General features: G+C 43.9%; 1 protein-coding gene across 12 annotated transcripts in view; it reads left to right on the top strand.

Moving 5' to 3' along the window:
• The window catches only part of LOC119960715 (Fc receptor-like protein 3), a 161,948-nt gene that overhangs the window by 121,396 nt on the left and 19,676 nt on the right, over positions 1 to 20,876 (top strand). For 11 of the 12 annotated variants that reach the window (XR_005459500.1, XM_038788329.1, XM_038788323.1 and 8 more), the window contains 5 exons: positions 640 to 891; positions 5,186 to 5,458; positions 13,413 to 13,685; positions 16,212 to 16,499; positions 18,476 to 18,778. Coding sequence is in view for 11 of the 12 variants with exons in the window: in XM_038788329.1 (XP_038644257.1) it covers positions 640 to 891; positions 5,186 to 5,458; positions 13,413 to 13,685; positions 16,212 to 16,499; positions 18,476 to 18,778 (1,389 nt within the window). In the remaining variant the exon portion in view is untranslated. The remainder of the gene's footprint in view (positions 1 to 639; positions 892 to 5,185; positions 5,459 to 13,412; positions 13,686 to 16,211; positions 16,500 to 18,475; positions 18,779 to 20,876) is intronic. The other variant, XM_038788331.1, reaches the window with a different exon arrangement.

The raw sequence follows: 20,876 nt of genomic DNA, 5'->3' as shown, positions 1-20,876 counted from the left end.
GATGTTCTAAATTCAGGCCGCATGAATGTATTTTTCATTCTCAGAATAGAAATCTGGGTTTACCTATTGTGTTCGAATTATTTGCTAAACGCACACGTAATAGAAATCAATCAAGAACTGACAGCACAGTTAGTTACTAAATATTAGAGAAAGCATCGGGAAACTGAAAACGACTGCGAAGGGTAGGAGATTAAATTAAGGCGAATTAACTAACCACGGACTAACTCCCAAAGATATTACCACGATAGGTCCAAAATCTGAAGGCACAAGTCAGAACTTTGAAGGAAGGAACATTCTCCAAATGTTCAATTGGGTCGAGCTCCAACAACAATCAGGAAGATTAACTCTACCCAAGGCTTTTTAGCGCCAGTTCCACAATATTTACTCCATCCATTTTGACACAGAGTGGTAGCTGTGTGAGCCATCTGTAAGATATACCGCTGGAACTAAACTAAGCTCATTCGCTAACAGTTTCTAATTGACCCAACACTACTGCCCAGGGCGTCAACAGAAACAAACACATGAGGGAAAGGCACATTGCTATGTTTGTCTGTTAAACAAGGCTTGTTTTAGAATTATTTCTAGGTATGAGTTACATCTGTGACAAAGTAAAGCACACCAATTTGTTCCCAACACCAGATTTGTCGTTACAAGCCGACCCACCTGTCGTTTTGGAAGGAGATTACGTGAACCTGACTTGTCGGCATCCTGCCTATTACCGGAGGTCAACGTACGTCAATTTTTATAAGGGCGATACGCAAAGGAGCAGGGTCCTTGCAAATAATCGGGAAGCGCGTCATACATTTAAAGTCAATGGATCAAATGATAGTGGATTTTACTATTGTAAACTGGACAACATGCAGTCAATAGGTGTTCGTATTCAAGTCAACGGTATGTATGAGATGCTTCAATCGCTGATGAATGTATCCACAGATCTGACGTGCAAGTCCAACACGATCTGAATCAGTAAACAATTATTTCTGTCTGCCTCGCATCTAAAAACGCGCAGCCTGCACGAGTTGGCTAAGCACCTCATACTTAAGCAATTTAAGATCCACAGCCGAATGACACCTTGCCATCGTCAGCCCCCAACGCACAAGCGCATAGATTCGCAACACACTCTCACACGCATATGCCACACTAAATCCCAAATGCAACTTCTGCTATTAAATTAGAACGGTAAATCAACTACAGTGCAGAAGGATACCATTGTACCCATCGATTGTGCACTTATTTGCTGAAAGAGCAGCCCTACCTCGGCCCACTGCCGTCGCTATCCCCAGAACTCCTAATTTGTGTTTTAGAAACTATATTGAAGGAGAGAAAGCACCCAGTAGATTTTTTTTCCAATTCATGGGCAATTTAGTGTGGTCAATCCACCAACCTTGCACATTATTGGATTGTGGGGATGAAATCCATGCAGACTCGGGGAGACTGTGTAAACTACAAACGGACAGTGACCTGGGGCCGGGATCGAAATCGAACCATAATCCTGACCCGGAGGCAGCAGCACTAAGCACTGTGCCCCGTACCGCCAACCTGCACATCTCTAAACATCAAGAGCAACAACTACTATGGCGAATCAACCTAAACTGCATATTTATAAACACAAAAGGGAATATTGACATGGCCAGTCAACCTAACATGCAGATCTCGAAACACGAAATGCACATTTCGCATGGCCAATCAACGTAACATGCAGATCTCGGAACACGAAGGGCACATTTAGCATAGCCAATCAACCTAACCTGCACATATGTAAACACCATGGGGAACATTGAGCATGGATAATAAACCGAATAAGCACATTTCGAAAAACCAAGGGAAATATTTAGCATGGATAATCATCATAACCTGCACATGTCTAAACATCAAGGGGAACTTTGAGCCTGAACAATCAACTGATATGCAGATCTCGAAACACCAAGGAAAACATGCACATCAATCGTAAGGGGAGTAGACAGGCGTTTCTATGGTCGAATACAAGATTCCCGAATGGTATGTTGCCTCCCGGGTGCACGGGTCAGGGATGTTTGAGATCGGCTGCAGGACAGACTAAAGGGGGAAAGTGAACCGCCAGTTGTAGTGGTGCGTATAGGCACCAACGGTATCGTTAAAAAACGGGATGAGGTTCTACAATCAGAATTTAGGGAGATAGGAGATAAGATTAAAATGTAGGACCTCAAAGGCAGTAATCTCAGAATTGCTATCAGTGCAACGAGACAGTCAGAGTAGAAATTCAAGAATAGTCAGAATGAATACGTGGCTTGAGAGATGGTGCAGGACGGAGGGGTTCAGATTTTTGGGACATTAGAACCTGTTCTGGGGGCGATGAAACCATTACAAAACGGATGGTCTACATCTGGGCAGGACTGGAAGCAATATACTCTGGTGTGCTTTGGTTAACACTGTTGGAGAGGTTTCAAACTAACGTGGCAGGGGGATGGGAACCAGATTAGGAATTTAGAGGTCAGTAAAGAGACAGCAACTCAAGCCAAAAAGGTACCAGATAATACACTCAAATGTAACGAAGGGGAAGAGTAGACAGGGAAGAGATGATGAACGCAAAGGGACCGGTGGTCTGAGGAGCATTTGTTTAATGCAAGAAGTGTAGCAGGTAAGGCACATGAATTTAGGGCTTGGATTAGTACCAGGGAATATGATGTTATTGGTATTACTGAGACTTGTTGAGGGAAGGGCAAGACAGGCAATTAAATACCCCAGGGTATAAATGCTTCAGGAGGGATAGAGCCGGAGGTAAAAGGGGTTGAGTAACATAGAACATTACAGCGCAGGACAGGCCCGTCGGCCCACGATGTTGCACCGTCCTGTGAAATCCTTCTAAAGTTCCTCTACACTATTCCCTTATCGACCATATGCCTATCCAATGACCATTTGAATGTGTTTAGTATTGGCGAGTCCACTACTGTTGCAGGCAGGGCATTCCACGCCCTTACTACTCTCTAAGTAAAGAACATACTTCTGACGTCTGTCCAATATCTATCTCCCCTCAATTTAAAGCTATGTCCCCTCGTGCTCGACATCACCATCCGAGGAAAAAAGCTCTCGATGTCCACCCTCTCTAATCCTCTGATCATCTTGTATGCCTCAATTAAGTCCCCTCTTAACCTTCTTCTCTCTAACGAAACAGCCACAAGTCCTTCAGCCTTTACTCATATGATCTTCCCTCCATACCAGGCAACATTTTTGTAAATCTTCTCTGTTCCCGTTTCCAAGCTTCCACATCCTTCCTATAATGTTGCATTACTTGTGAGAGCAGGTATCGGAGCTGTAATTAAGGATGGCACGTTGGAGGATTCGAGCACTGAGGCAATATGGATAGAGCTAAGAAATGAAATAACAGTCGCTTATTGTCAGGCCTACGCTCAATGAAGTTACTGTGAGAAGCCCCTAGTTACCACATCCCGGCGCCTGTTCGGGAAGGCACGGGGATCGAACCGTGATGCTCGCCTGCTTTAATCTGTTTTTAATGCCAGTGATTTATCCCAGTGGGCTAAACAGCCCCTACAGAATAGGGAAGGTGCGGTAACATTGTTCGGACTTTACTAAAGGCCTCCCAGAAGCGCGTGTGAAGTAGAGGTACGAATATGTAGACAGATTAGTGAACAATAGAGGAGCAGGGTGGTTGTGACGGAAGATTTTAACTTCCTCAACATTGAATGGGTCTCATGTAGTTTTGGAGGTGTGGATGGAGCAGAATTTGTAAGGAGCATCCAGGAGAGTGTTTTAGAGCAGTATGTAAATAGTCCAACTCGGGAAGGGGCCATGCTGACCTGCTATTGGGGAATGATGCCGGCCAGGTGGTTGAAGTTTCAGTCGGTGATTACTTTGGAATAGCGATCACAATGCCGTAAGTTTTATCATACTCATGGACAAAGACGAGAGAGGTCCTGAAGTAAGAGTGCCAAATTGGGGAAAGACCAAGGATGACAAAATTCGGCAGGAGCTAGGGAATGTGGATTGGGAGCAGCTGTTTAAGTTTAATTCCACATTTGAAATGCGGGAGTCTTTTAAGGAAAGGTTGATTAGAGTGCAGGACATACATGTCCCTGTGAAAATGAGAGATAGAAATGGCAAGATTAGGGAACCATGGATGACGGGTGGAATTGTGAGACTAGCTCAGATGAAAAAGGAAGCAGGCATAAGATCAATGTGGTTCAAAACTGATGAAGCTTTGGAGGAATATCGGGAAAGTAGGAAAAATCTCAAACGCGCGCGAAATGGAGGGCAAAATTGGTCGTGAAATGTCTTTGGATAACGGGGTAAAGGAAAATCCAAAAGCCTGGTATTCATATATAAGGAGCAAGAGGGTAACTAGAGAAAGGATTGGCCCACTCAAAGGAAAAATAGGGAATCTATGCGTGGAGTCAGAGGGAATGAGTGAGATTCTTAATGAGTACTTTGCGTCGGTATTCACCAGGAGAGGGACATGACGGATGTTGATGCTAGGGATGGATATTTAAATACTCTAGGTCATGTCGGCATAAGGAAGGTGGAGATTTTGGGTATTCTAAAAAGAATTAAAGTAGACAAGTCACCAGGACCGGATGGAATTTATTCCAGGTTACTGAGGGAAACGAGGGACGAAATTTCTGGGGCCTTTCTTTAACATATATCTTTGCAGCATTCTTGAGCACGAGTGAGGTCACGGAGCACTGGATAATGGCTAATATTGTCCGTTTGTTTAAGAAGGGTAGCAGGGATAATCTAGAGAATTATTGACCTGTGACCTTGACTTCAGTGGCAGGCAAACTGTCGGAGAAGATACTGAGGGATAGGATATATTCACATATTGAAGTAAATAGACTTATCAGTGATAGGCAGCATAGTTTTGTTCAGGGAAGGTCATGTCTTACAAATCTAATATAATTCTTTGAGGAAGTGACAAAGTTAATTGATGAGGGAAGGGCTGCACTTTATTCCGTTTATGACCAGTATCCACATCACATCGTTTTTATGAATATATCTTGCCCTTTATGAATTTCACTTTTGACTGGATAATGTTGCATTGCCTTCAGGCAGTTAATTGCGAAAACATCTAAAACGATACACTAAGTTACCTTTGGGTGTTATACTAGAGACTTGTTATTTGTCAATGGGAAAATTAATACTGATACTCTTTTGCTGCAAATGATCACTTAACAACGCGTATTTATTTCAACGGAATTGTTTTCCCAACCGGAATTGAAGGCTGATGCTGAGAATATCGAGGGACAGTACTTGAGGGTGGAATGTAATGTGAAGACATCTTATTCCGCAATTTCTTTTCAATATTCATTTCGGAAAAATAATGAAACAGTGGCTTTAAATCAAGTTCAGAAATTTATGTTCAAAACGTCAGCTTCTTTGAGTGACTCGGGCCTTTACCATTGTGAGGCGAATGCTTTGGGCCGCGGTGTGAGAAAGAAGAGCGAGGCCATGTATATTTATGTAAAAGGTGAGGAATGACATGCATCATTTTTTAGAACAATAATAATATTTTATTGTTACAAATTACTGTGAAAACCCCCAGTCGCCACATTTCGGCGCCTGTTCGGTTAAGCTGGTACAGTAATTGAACCCGGGCTGCTGGGCGTGTTCTGCATTACGAACCAGCTGTCTAACCCATTGTGCTAAACCAACTGTCATTTTTGCGACATATCTTTATTGCCAAATAATTCAATTCTGTGCGTCATTGGGGTTGGGGCGTCTGGGCTTTCACCAAACGATTAGTTTTGCTTCGAAGAAATGGAAAACTTGTTTAAATCGTATAATGATTGAATCCAGCAGTTTAAGCGCAGGCCATTTGGACCATCGAGACTGCACCTGCCCTAAGAACCACCTCCCGAGGCCCACACACCAGCAAAGCCATAATCCTACCAAACGTATTGGACACTACGGGGCACCTTAGCATGACCAATCCATCTAACCTGCACATCTTTGGACAGACGGGGCAAAATTTGCTTGACAAATCCACCTAGGAGGAAATTGAAACACCTGATGGAAACCCAGCAGATATATGGGAAGAATGTGCAAACTCTTCTCAGTCATACAAGTATGGAATCGACACCGATCCCGGGAGCTGTGAGGTTGCAGTGTTAACCATTGTGCCACTGTAAATAGCAAATGGCGCCTCACTGAACTTCGCCGATTCTGAGCAAAGACCATTGAGACATTTATGTGTCTTCGTTCGGACTTGCTTAGAAGAAAGCGCGGAAACCTTCCACGATGTAGCCAGTTACTTCATCCATCGATTGATTGTTTACACCCCTCACACCGGCGGAAATTAGTTGCGTTCGGTTTTGGAATGGGTTTCTCCTGAGTTCCTGACAGAGAATTGGCTCCCCTTTTTGCATATTTTTCTTCAAATATTTGCATTACCACAATCCTGTAACTCACTGAAAGATTAAATTCCTGAGGCCATCGTCACTAAAATTGAACAATCCCCTTTTTCAAAACAGTCACTGTGAATTCCCTCTGCCGTGCGGCAACCCTGCCTGGGTATATCGGAAGATCAGAAAGTGATATAGTTGTGACAAAATATCTGAAAGTCGAATGCCTGCCTCATTTTGAAAATAGCTTTAGTCATGCAGATTAGTAATTTACAATAGTGCATGCCGATCAGGACATTCTGTTGCACTATTGCATTGTTGCCACGCAGGTAAATTTATTGTCAGACCTGATATACCTGCTGTCACAGATAGAACTACCGAGTGATAGCCCTTTACATTGTGTTTTCAATCTATGAGAGTGGTGGGCAGATTCCCACAATGCCCACATTGCGGGAATGCGAAAAACCAGTTTTTTCGGCAGGGTCATTGGGAACCAGTGGCGATCAATTGACTGACTTAAATTAGAAACAAAAGCCAAATCACTAACAGCTGTCTTGCACTGTTTACTTTTAATTATAGAATGCATTGGCTGCGAGGCTGGTGAAATCATACTCTATCACCCAGGGATTTATTAAACAATTATGTGAACAAAAAGATGAAGTGGTACAGCACCTAGCCCCGTGCCATGCCAGATCTTCGGGTGTTTGATGGGGACGGTGCAGAGGGAGCTTTACTCTGTACCTAACACTGTGCTGTACCTCTCCTGGGAGTGTTTCATGGGGACAGTGTCGAGGGAGGTTTACCCTGTATCTATCCCCGAGCTGTACCTGTACTGAGAGTATTTGAAGGGTACAGTGTGGAGGGATCTTTACGCTGTATCTAACCACGTGCTGTACCTCTCCTGGGAGTGTCTGATGGGCACAGTGTCGAGGGAAATTTACTCTGTATCTATCCCCGAGCTGTACCTGTCCTGGGAGTGTTTGATGGGGACAGTGTCGAGGGAGCTTTACTCTGTATCTAACCCCATGCTGTACCCGTCCTGGGAGTGTTTGATGGAGACAGCATTGATTGAGGTTAATCTGTATTTTACCCCGTGCTGTACCTGTCCTGGGAGTGTTTTGGCAGACACTGAAGAGGGAGCTTTACTGGAGAGTGAAAACGGATGTGACGTTTGTATCTGTGCGTGTGTGGAGGGAGGGGGGTAGAGGGCTAAGGCACTGGGGCACAGTGGTTACCATTGCTGCCTCACAACGTCACGGACCCTGGTAAAGTCCGACCTGGGATGACTGTCTGATGATCTCCCCGTGTATGCGTGGCTTCCTCCAGTTTCGCTGGTTTCTTTCCAAAGTCCAATGTTATGCAGATTCGGTCTGTCGGCCATGAAATAACGCCTCCAAACGTCCTAAATGGAGTTACAGGATAGTGCGGAGCATTAGGCCCCATTTCGGTGTTCTTCAAGAGAGTTGTTCCAGGCACGATGGGCCGTGTGGCTTCCTGAACGTCAGTGCAGGTGGGTGGCCTTATTTGCTCTAAGCGTTATAAATATATCGGAAATGTGGGAAGATATATTTATTGTTTGCTTTCAAAGCGTTGTCTCATTCAGTCCACGACTACCTTGTGATTGGTATTGGCCCAGTAATACAAAATCTGTACGCAGCCAGTGGTTTGTGAAGTGAATAATTTCGGCCAAAACTGCCTACATTCCCAGCTACGTCGGGTGTTCCCAGAAAGTAATGGAGAGTGTCCATTGGAAGTTCACAGATTATCGGTTTCCCTGGAAATTGTCCACAATGGTTAACTTGTCCAGTTGAACTGCGCTGGGCTGGGAAGCATCCGACCATGTCATTTCCATATCTGAGCTAACAACTCGCTCTCCGGATTTCTCCCCAACCTCTTATTCCCGGGAATTTAAGAAGCTGATGCTCCGACTTAGAAGCTTGGCTTAGAAGCTTATCGTCGACATTTTGAGGGGATCGGTACGATCACCTGCATTGCGGCAACGCGTTACTCAGCGAAGAGATTGGGCAGACGTGTCCATTCCTTCATGCCCTGTGATTCCCCAGCCTGGCTGCAGCAAATTGCTGGGCGCCCCATTTTCCGTTCCCGCTCACAGCAGAAGCTGCGGACAATTGCAGTGTCGTCCTTCGCCACGTCCATTTTCACATCCCACTGGAGCCAGTTTTGAGTGCCACATGTCCGGAAGTTTTGAGCGAGACGGGTACTTCATCACTGAAGTCGACGGAAGGCGGTGCAGACTGACAAAGTGCTGCTGATTGACACTCTGAAGAGGCCACGGATCACGCTACTCTGTCTAACGAATGGCCATAATTAATATCTCTTCTTATTAAGGAATTATATTTGTTCAGAACTCTACCAACAGCTGTTATTCATCAAATAATATTATGCGTTTTACAAATCCTCTCGAGACTGTGCCTGAACCTAAAATATTTGAGGGCGAACAGTTCAGATTCATGAGTTCCCTTGAACTAATTTAAGCCACGGTCGGCTTCAATAATCGATTTAGAACCAAATGTTGAAAAGCTGAACTCTGATGACCATGGACAGTGAAGTGTTCATGAGACGTGACTGCTTCTAAATGTTACCATCCCTATTGATGTGAAACTACAGGAAGATCACATAATGGAACATGGGCTTTAAATACCTCAGCTTGTGCCGTTTAATAGAAACCACAGATGAACATAGTTTCTGGAAGGCCAACACGCATTCAAGGAGGCCCCTCTCTCTGCCTGACCCCTATCTTCACAAATACACTATTGATTTATGGATATCACTGGTAACAAGATACACCTGACACTGTAAACTCTCGGCAAAGAGGCAGTCCCTTTAAGTCCACAGCATGACTGTGGCTCAACGCATTCCACAATGAAACCGAGAGATAGATGCCACGAATGTCATTCACGAACGATTGATACTTAAATTCCACCCACCCCCAAGATAACTGTTTCACCGTGAGTCCACTTCTCTCACTGGACAAGACTCACAACTGTCAGTCTAAACTCAGCTGTCACGAAGACACCTTCGGCTTCTTATTTCTCACATTGCTTTCTCTCATTTGACTGAGCAAGGATCCAATTCCAAGCACTACCACTCTCCAGTCTACATTCATTTTTCTTGAAGGATTTTCCCATTTTACAGGAATGTCACCGAAATCGTCTCTGCGATACCTACCATTGGACAGCCAGTGGCAAGGTATCACACACTTTAGGATCATTTCCATAGAAAAATAGAAGAGAGGAGCAGGAGGAGGCCTTTAGAAACTTCGAGCCTTTTCCATAATTTATCACGATCATGACTGATCATCCTACTCAATAGCCTAATCCTGCTTTTCAACCATAACCTTCGAACCCATTCACCCCAAGTGCTATATCTTGCCGCCTGTTGTATAAATTCAGTGTTTCAGCAAGAAACTACTTCCTGTGGTAATGAATTCCACAGGCTCAACACTCTGTGTGAAGAAATGTCGCCTCATCTCTGTCCGAAATGTTTTACCCTGAATCCTCAGATTATTACCGTTGGTGTTCGACACACACACTATTGGTAACATCTTCCCTACATATACCCTGCCTAGTCCTTTCAGAATGTCATATGTCTATGAGATCGCCCTCGTTGTTCTGAACTCCAGCGAGAACAATCCTAACCTAATCAATCTCTCCTCATATGACAGTACTGCCTTTCCAGAAACCACCCTGTTAAACCTTCGCTGCACTCCCTCGAGAACAAGAACATACTTTGTTAGAATAGGAGACCAAAACTGCACACAGTATTCAAGGTGTTTGCTCGCAAAGGCCCAATATAATTGCTACAACACCTTCCTGCTCCTGTACGATAAATTTATCGCAATGATGACCAAACTACGATTAGCCTCCTTTACCGCCTGTTGCACCGATATACTTACCTTCAGCAACTGTCGCAAAAGGATATTCTGCTCCCGCAGCAAACTCCCCGCTCCCAATTTACAACCATTCAGGGAGTGATATGCCTTCATGTTTTGCTTCCAAAGTGAATAAACTCACACTTATCCAAATTCTACTGCATATGCTATCGATTTGTCCATTCGCCCATGCTGTCCAGGTCATGGTGTAGGATCCCTGCATCCTCGTCACAATTCACCCTCCCACCTAACTTGCTATCATCTGCAAACCTGGAGATGTTACATTTTGTTCCCTCATCCAATTCTTTAATATTTATTGTTAATAGCTGGGGTCCCAGCACCGATCTCTCTTACTGCCTGCCAATGTGAAAATGACCCATTTATCCCTACTCTTTGTTTCCTATCAATCAACCACTTTTCTATCCAACTCAATACACTTCCGCAAATCCCATGAGCTTTAATCTTGCACAATAATCTTTTATGCGGACTTTCATAAAGGACTACTGAAAGTCCAAATATACCACATCGACTGGTTCCCCTTGATACCTGTGCTAATTACACCTTCAAATAATTCCATCAGAAGTGTACTACATGATTTTCCCTTCATAAATCTATACTGACTCTGACTGATCCTGCCCCTGCTTTCCAAATGTCCCTCTCTGAAGTCCTTGATGATGGATTCAAAAATCTTTCCAACTACCAGTGTTAAGTTTACTGGTCTATAATTTTCTGCTTTCTCTCTGCCTCACTTTTTGAATATTGGAGTGACATTGGCCACCCAGTAATATGCAGGGACTGTTTCAAACACTTTAAAATCCGCAAGATGACCACCAATCGATCCACTATTTCCAGAGCCACCTCCTTGAGCACTCTGCGACGCGGATTATCAGGTGCTGGAGATTTATCCGTCTTTAATTCTATCAATTTTCCCAGTACCATTTCTCTACTAAAGTTGATTTTCCTCAATTCTTCTTCTCACTAATCTTTTTATTCTCAAACATTCCTGGTGTCTGAATTATACCGTATTTCGTGAAGACCGAAGCAAAGTATATATTTTCTTGCTCAGCCATTACTTTGTCCCTTATGCATTCCCCGGTTTCTGTCTGCGGGGTGTCTACATTCGTCTTTAACAATCTCTTTGCGTCATATTTGTGGCTTTGGGTCACATGAATACTAACTTAATCCAATTTCCTTGGCTCATTTAACATCATGCAACTTGATAACTTGTCATTATTTCTCTAATTTCCCTAAGGAACTCTTCTTCAGCTTTCTGGCATTTGCCTCCTTGTTCCTTTGTCCATCACATGTTTTTTTTCGCGAAGCTGTGAGAGGTATTACATCTCTCAACGAAAAGTTCCATCTACTCTGTCTTCCGGTTCTTACGACATTCAAACATGCCGTTTTCCTAAATGCGTCCGGGTTGCTAAGAAATAGGTAATTTCAAAAAATGTATTTTGTTATCTTTCACGCCATTAAATTCTCAGCGCAATAGAAACACACTTTCAACTGAAATTGAAAACCGCAGTGATGTAGACAACTTTGTCCAACATAGATCTAAGTGTGGTTTTATAGCAACAAATACGAAACCCCTCAATGAGACTCATGTACATCACGACGTATTTATGATATATACCAATGCAAAAATGGAAGGCAGTAGCGTATGGCATTGTTGTTGGTCTTGTAATCAAGGGGCCCAGATAAATGCTCCGGGAACCGTGTTAGAATTCCGCGAAGGCAGGTCGTGAAGTTGTAATTGTATAATAACTAAAACTTGGAATTAAACGTCTAATGATTTACCATGATGCCCCTGCTGACTGTCCTAAAAAAAATCTGATTCTCTAATGGCCTTTAGAGAAGGAAATCCACCGTCCTTTGTTGATATGACCTACACGTGGCTGTAGATGCACAGCAATATGGTGGACACTGAAATACTTTCTGGGATGAACAATAGATGCTGGGCAAGACAGTGACACCCACTGGCAATACACAGATAGAAAATACTTAAACCTACCTATGTATATTGGAAGGAAGTGAACGATCAAAATTGCACCCAGAAATTCCTTACCTTAAATTAATCATGCAAAGAAACATTGCTGCTTAAAATCAATTATTAACTCGGTGTCACAATGTTCATGGAAAATTCGATGCATTTAATGGGATCCATCTTTTCACAACGCATAAACAATGAGCACTTTTCGGGGCTTTTTGTAAAGATCAATAGGGTTTGCTCGTATTCCATTTTGCTGCCACTGTCTGTTCTACATTCCCTTCAAAGAAAATCAATAACAAACCTGAAAATATCATCAATAAGCCTTTGTTATTTACGACCATGGCGCAATGCACAAACGTAGCGACGTCATGTTTCATCAACATCTATATTTTTTGTGTTGCGAGAAACGCCCTTTCGAGAAATAAAAGTTGTTTCCCGCCCAAATTTCAGTTGAAGTGAATGATTAGAACTAATTCCCAGGAATAAACCACGTTGCTCTGTTTCTGAACCCAGAGAAGCAGGGCCGGTTACGTAAGGCTGGTTATATTTGCTCACAAAAGAGTAAACCAGATTTGTTTCCCTCACAGTAATCGGTGGTCATTTCAGTGTCACGATTATGAAACCTGTTGTCACATGCCAATTAATTTTAAATTGAACTGTAGCCAATCTGTTCTGAGGATTAAATTGGTCCGATAGATCGGTGGTCCTCTGCAATTTCAACTCTCCCCACACACATTAAAGTGACCACCGGAAAACTCTGCTTCGGCAGTTAGTTAAGCTGGAGGCGTCAATTGATCAATGTTGGCGCAGAGATAGACTGAGAAAATATTCCTGGATCAGGTAAAATGTTGGCGATGAAATAATCCGACAAATGCTGCTGAGGAAATCAGTCAGAGTATTTATTTTTGAAATACCAGAATCATGGGTAGAAGTGGATATGCAAAGAGGCCATGTAAATATTAAATTGACCACACATATATTCACGAGGCTAGTTAGACTTTCAGTTTCTCGCATATCGCAAAGTGCTGATTCCATTAATGCGGTCTGCACAAAATCGTTCTTGCAAAGATCCATCCTTTGGTAGTTTCGGAATTTTACTGAACTGGCCATTGTCACTGTGTTCTCCAACCCCACAAATTGTTCAGTCCAAAATATAGTCTGTGGTAACAAAAGTAACATGTGTGATTTACTTTCATAGAAGCCTTCAGCAAACCGACGTTGTCCGACAATGGCCAAATATTTGTGGGTCAACAGTTGAACGTCACCTGTGAGGTACAAATAAATCCCTCCTGTTCCTCTTTGAGATACGTGTTTTTCAGAAGTGGACAGGCTCTCAATTTGTCAACAATCGGAAAATCTTATATTGTGGAGCAAGCACAGCTGGATGACTCAGGGACTTATCTGTGTGAAGTAACGAATACTGAGAGATCAGTGAAGAAACGGAGCGATCCGATTTCGGTGAAAATACATCGTGAGTACAAGTTCTTGCAGCTGTTTCCCTTCTCCGGTTCAGGAAATAGTCCGCCATTTATCTCAGCAATACGCTTTATCATTGGGGCACAAGGATTATGAGTGCCGATAAACAAACCCATAGATTCGAGGCAACATGTGCTGTTCTGGTGCGACCTATTTGGAAGACCGTCAATTCAAAGGGAATGGGCAGTGTTGTTTCGAACTATTATCACAGGAAGCGAATCATCGGGATAGACCTGGGCCACAGATAATAAGGAAGAACAACAGTTGTATTCTCAGTTTGTTGCACGATAATGCTGAAGAAGGAAAAATGCAGAGTGAGCGAATAGGACTATGTCTTTCTCCTGATTCTGAAGACAATAACGTAGACAGTCAATTTATGTTAATGGGATGAAGGATGCGATTGCACTGGAAGGGGTGCAAAGGAGATTGACCAGAATGTTGCCTGTAATGGACGATTTAAGTTTTGAGGAGAGATTGCATATGTTTGGTCTTTGGAGAAGGTAAGATTGGGCAGGGACAGTATTAAAGTGTGTCAGATTATGAGGGGCATGGTTGGTGGGGAGGGAGCTGTTCCCCTTAGTTCAGCAGTCAATCGGGAGGGGATAAATGTACAAGGTGAGATGCTGGAGGTTGAAGGGGTATGTGAGGTAAACCGTTTTTACCCAAAGGGTGGTCGCGGTCTAGAATGCACAGATTGGAAGGTGATGAAGATTTGGCCCATCATTACATTCAATGTTGTGGGCCATGTGCTGATTAATGGTATTAGACAGCAGGCCAGGTCTTCTTTCACGTGATGGTGCAGACTCTATGTGCGGAATAGTCTCCTCCGCACTGTCTGATTCTGTGATACCGAGAACCGTCTGACGGTTTTCGGCAAGAGGGAAGGGGAAACAGGTGAGACTATCTCAATTCAGGCAGGTAACTGCTGGGAGATGGATACATTGAAAAGTTGGAGAGAGGCCATTGCAGCCCGTTTTTTTGCTGTAAAAGCGTCCCACAAATGAAGACCATGTTGGAAAAGTTTGGCATGTCGGACAGAATTAATGCAGAAGGAAACAAAGTTAGTCAGTCAGGTCGAACACCCGAATTTCTTTCTCATGAGGGTTTTTGCCAGACTTTATCAGCATTTATTTCAGTTACCCGACAAGTGCAACACTACATACCCATATACTGCAGAGTTATCGTTTTGGAGGAGCAGACTCGGAAAAGGTTCGTGCTAACGGGATACAATGGGGTGGACTATATGAGGAAGAGATTCCAACAATACGTCTTCGTCCAATGATCACATTAGCTGTCAAAACAAATGAACGAGGGGAAATCTCTACTTGGGAGTGTAGTGAAAGAATATTCTTGTGTGCAACCTGATGACGGCCCGCAAAACGCCAGGGAGCTTGGGTCGTCGGCCTTGGGTGACTGTGTGTGGGGTTTGCACGTTCTCCCCCGTATCTGTGTGGGTTTCCCAGGTGTACCTGCTTCGTCCTACAGTCCACGCATCTGCAGGTCCGGCGCATTAGGTAAAATCAGTGTGCGGGCCGAAGGGGATAGGACGAGGGAGAGGGCCTCGGAAGCGTGCACTTTTGGTGTATCTTTGCAGTCTCGGTGGGCCGAATGACGTCCTTGTGCATGGTAGAGATTCTAGGTTTCTATGAGAATCGCACCTCAATTCCAAAACGGCACTATTAACATAGAACACACGGTGCGGAACGAGGCCCATCGATTCTGCACCGACCTACTTAAGCTCTCACTTGCACCCTATTCCCATAACCCAATAACCCCTCCAAACCTTTTAGGATACTAAAGGCGATTTATCATGGTCAATGAACCTAACCTGCACATCTTCGGACTGTGGATGGAAACCGGATCACCCGGAGCAAACCCACGCAGACACGGGGAAGATGTGCAGTCTCTGCACAGACGGTGACCCAGCGGGGAATCGCACCTGGGACCCTGGTGCTCTGAAGCCACAGTGCTATCCACTTGTGCTACCGTGGCGCTCATGCTGCCCCGATTGTTTTGATTTCGTTTGACTCTGATGTATTTTCATGTGTACCCAGGTGCAGTGAAAAGTATTGTTCTGAGTACAGTCCAGGCAGATCATTCCATAATGAAAAACATCGCACATACGATAAATACACAATTTTTGCACATGCACGAGGCATTGGATGAAGCACACGGAGTGTAGCACTGCGCAGCAGAGAAGATGTGTGCAGAGATCAGTTCAGTCCATGCGTGGGTCATTCGGGAGTCTGACAACAGCTGGAAGAATCTGTTTTTGAATCTGCCAGTGCGTGTTCTCAGAATTCTGTGTCTCCTGCCCGATGGCAGAAGTTGGAAGAGTGAGTAAGCCCGGTGATTATGCTGCCCGCTTTCCCCAGGCAGCGGGGGATGTTGATGGAGTCAATGATGGGAGGCAGTTTCTTGTAATGGATTGGGCTGTGTTCACGACTCTCTGATATTTATTGCGGTCTTGGGCCGAGGGGTTGCTGACGCTAAATATCTAAGATGTGGATATATTTTACAGCAAATCCAGTGTCAACGCCGCAGCTGACAATACATCCCAGGAGTGATGTAATAGAATGGGAGACTGCGTGGTTAAGCTGTTCAGTGCCAAGCGGGACTCCACCAATTAATTACCGTTTCTACAAGGAACCCAGTTTGGACATTTACCAGCAGATGTCCAACCTGACCAGCTTTACGTACGAAATTGGTAATGTCAGCAGATACGATGGAGGGAGTTACTATTGCCTGGCTGGAAACCAGGCGACCGAGCATCCTCTACAAAGTGAACAGATTGTGCTATCAGTGATCGGTGAGTTGCTAAAATTGCCTTAGCAGAATAACAAATCTAGTGATTTGAAGAAATATAGTCCTGGACATAGCGTCAAATCGATTTCCTGATTTCTCTGTCGGTTCGAAATAAAGCACTCACTATATTAGCAATTATATTGAATGGAGGGAGGGGCAGCATGCTTGAAACCCGTGAATGTGACAAAAAATAATAAATTGCAGGAGCACTTTTGAGTCTAGACAACATAAGTGGCAGCAGTCATTTCACTGTTAAATAAGGTAATCTGGTGAGTATTAATATGCATCATTACGGGAGGAAGCTTTTGTGGAAATATGGCTCTTTTATTTCTTTGGATGTGAACATCAAGGTAATTTATCCTCCCCCACCCCCAATTCACAATTCCCCTAGATCTGACTGAATCTGTGTGATCTCAGAGAGCAGTTGAGCGTAATTCTGAATTTTTAGTCTGAATTACATCGACGGTGGCAAAACCAGCATGTTTTCCCAATCCCATCTTCCCATTCAGGAGGCCGTGATAAGCTCCCTTCCTGCACCGCTGCGGCCCTGAGATGTTGGTACACCCACAGGACTGTTACAAAGTACAATGCAGGATTTTCTCCCAGCGACAGTGATGGAAACTCCAAGTCACGGTGGGGAAAGACTTGGAAGGGGAACTTCCAGGCGATGGATGTCCCATGTATCTGCTGCTCTTGTCCTTTTAGATGGTAGTGTTCATAGGTTTGGAAGGAGCTGTCTGAGAAACCTTGGTGAGTTTGTGCAGTGCCCCGTATAACTGGCAAACATGGTTGCTACTGTTCGTCAGTGGTGGTGGAATTTCATTTTTGCAGAAGCAGTAGCAATGCTGTCGAGTTTCTTGAAAGTTTTTGGAGCTACAGTCATCCATGCAGGTTGAGAGCATTCCATTATATCCTGGTGTGTGACTTGTCCATGGTGGGCGGGGTTTGTAGTGTACTGAAAACATCTACTAGCAACATGATTGCTCGTGTTCGAACTGCTCTGGCAGCTATAATTTCCTATCGGTCCTTGAGCTCAATTTATGGTCAATGTTTACCTTCAGGCGTTGGTAGTGAGGCACTCAGCGATGGAACTGCTACTGAGTGAGTCTTCAGGCCATCTTTCCTTCCTTAACAATCTTATCGTACACACGTCGTTTTGACTTAAGGCATCGTATGAAAAATAATGTGAGAAATTATAAGGGTGTTTTAGGGTCGGGGGGTGTAGGGGGCAACGGTTCTTGCTCGTAAACCGATCGAGAACGGGAGGGAACAGATGTGAACTGATTTACAAATGAAGCAAATTGGACTTGAGAAAGGGAACAAGTGATTCGAGTGTGGAATCCACTGCCAGGAATTGTGGTGGAGGCAAGTTCATTAAGGCATTCAAGGCTGGATGATAAATTTATTGGCACAATGTCCGTGGAAAAGGCATGAACCCACCAGGCTCGTTTGGAGTAGCTTGTGCAGACACGGTGGGCCAAATGGCCTCCTCCGTGACACAACGGTTATGTGTTTCTATGGTATATCGGGAGCTCAAAACATTTTTCTGATTACCATAATTCAGATCGGATTCATATGCGAGGTGATATTGAGCAATCGAATTTATATTCCTCAATAGTATCGGTAGGAACTCAACCTGTGCCCCAAGGATATTAGAACTTTCATTTTGAAGATGAATCAGGTGATATTACGACAAGCCTGTGCTTTAAATCTGACTGCCCAGCACTAAATGTAGATCTTTGGAGGAAACTAGGTATGTTTTGTCGTTTCCAGAAATTGAACGACAGATAGTACCATTCAATATTAGAGGAATAGTGCGTGAGGTGTCCACGCCGTTAAAATTAAACGTCGGCATTTTTTTCTGCGCCGACCTAATTCGTTCACTCGATTTATCGTCATTTGTTAACAATTATGATCCCAGTTTTGGTCTGATGCAGTAAATCACTCATTCAGTATTGAACCTCGTTTGTTCTTCTGCAGTCCCTGTAGCCGGAGCTTCTCTCGTTTCCAAGGACAACCTGACAGTGATTGCAGCCGGGCACCGCCTGGTTCTGCAGTGTGAATTGAAGGAAGGGACCACGCCCCGCTTGCTGTGGTATAAAGACAATCTCCAGTTAACAAACAACAGCGAATCATATCACTTAAATGCGGAGGGGAACGAGCTGGTTGTCGATTCGTTCGAGGCGCACCATGGAGGGCGATATCACTGTGTTGCGATCAACAGAGGGATTGATGAGATGATGTTTAACACAACCAGCAACTATTTCGAAGCGGCTCTCTCAGGTAACTAATTTATTGCTATAAAAGCAAATTACTGCAGATGCTGCAATGTGAAACATAATTAGAAAATATTGGACAGTCTCAGCAGAGTAGACAACAAATCTTTCGAGTCTGGATGCCTTTTTCCTAAGGTTGGAAGGAACTGGAAATACGGTTCGAATTACACTACAGTGGAGGAGGGGCGCGAGAGTAGAGGAGCGGTGGAGCGGGAGTGTGGGCCAGCGGTAGGTGAAGTTAACAAAGATGTCGAGGACAGAACGACCAAGGGAATATAAATGGTGATGATTGCGGCAGAAATTGGGCTATAACCTCACTTTTGTCAATCTCCACCTATCGCTGGCCCTCTATCCAGCACTCCCGCTTTACCGCGCCACCTCCACAACAATAGAAATATGACCCTGTTCCCAGGTGTCACCAGCTTTGAGAAACTGGCATATTAAGCTCAGTCTGCTTTTTATATCCCATTTAATTTATCAATTTAAATTGTAGATGCGGTTTACTGATTCCAACTCACGGAAGGCACTACATCTGCCATGTGTAACTTGATACGGTTCTGAAGAGGAATGTAGCAAGTTGCAAGCACCCTGCACAATTCAGCAATTTAGCGGAGGCAATGGCGTAGTAGTATTGTTGCTGGACTACTGATGTACTTCAGAGAAGGAGATCTATCGTCCGTACCGAGCCTGGCATAAATGAGTCTCCAGATCCACAGCAATCTGGTTTAACTAAAATTCCCTCAGGGGTGGCCAATACATATTGACGCCCACATCCACGAACAAATACAAATAACTTATTAGGACAAGGCCTTAAGGAATAATCAGCATGGATCTCTCAACAGCATTTTCGCAGCTCTCGCTGCCTGATGAATTTCAAAATTTTTCCACCAACTGGCGACGACAAATGTCTTCATACCAGGCGTGAGAGATGAATCCGTCATCATGAGAATGCTGTGTCATGTTTTCGGCCTCTCAGCCATGCGACATCTGCCCTATTCAGCAAATTCCGCAAGTTAAATCTCATGTGACTCACATCACTCTCTTCATTCATTTCTCACATCATCCCTGTGTCATTCATCACACTTTTCATTCATTTCTCGCTCTAATTATATTAATTCTACCTCTCACTGTCATTCTTCTTCGCGCTCTCTGTCTCTCAATGCATAGGAACAGAAGTAGATCATGCGTTCTCTGGTATAATACTCAACTGCACTTTCCTACTTTATCCCCATGACCTTTGATTATCGTACTGATAAATATATACATACATATGTTTCAGCCTTGAACAGACGTAACAATTCAGTCTCCACAGCTCTTTGCGGTAACACATTAAATAGATTCACTAATTTCTGAGAGAATACATTTCTCCTCATCATCCCTTAAATGGGCGACGCCTCACGCTGAAATGATGCCCTGTTCTCCTAGACTTCATCTGAAAGGGAGACAAATTCTTAGCTTCCACCCTGTCGAGACCCCGGAAGATCACATCTGTCTCAATAAGGTCGTCTCTTATTCTTCAAATTCCAAATGAGTCTATGCTCAACCAACGCAACATCTCCTCGTAACCAATTCCTTCCATACCCGGGATCAACCTGGTGCACTCACTCTGGAATGCCTCCAATAACATTAATATTGCCTTTAAAAAGGGGCAAACTCTACTAACATAATTCCACCTGTATCTGACCGGTCCCTGACACATGTTTTGCACGATTGCCATCTTTCTATACTCCATTTGCTTGGAAATGAAGGTCACCATTCAATTTGCCTTTCCCAATCACCTGCTGTATTTGTATTTTGCCGTTTTCTGACATGAAAACCAAATCCCTCGATGATTACAGCAGTCTTTATCAATTTATAGATATTCAGCTCTTTTATTGTTCCTTCCAAAGTGCTTAATTGCACATCTTCCCACATCACATTCCACCTACCAAGTTATTGCCCCCTCACCTAACCGGTCTTATTTCCTCTGCAGACACATTTTGTCATCCTCATAATTTGCCTTCCCACATCTCTCTGTTGTCTGAAAACTTGGCAACAGGTTTTCAGAAAAAGGCAACTTCCTTTTTTCCAAGTCTTCAATATATATTGGAAATAATCGTGGCGCA

The sequence above is a fragment of the Scyliorhinus canicula genome, unplaced genomic scaffold, assembly GCF_902713615.1.
Source record: "Scyliorhinus canicula unplaced genomic scaffold, sScyCan1.1, whole genome shotgun sequence".
Lineage (NCBI taxonomy): Eukaryota > Metazoa > Chordata > Chondrichthyes > Carcharhiniformes > Scyliorhinidae > Scyliorhinus > Scyliorhinus canicula.
The sequence above is the reverse complement of the archived record's forward strand: the minus strand, read 5'-3'. Positions and strand labels throughout refer to the sequence as shown.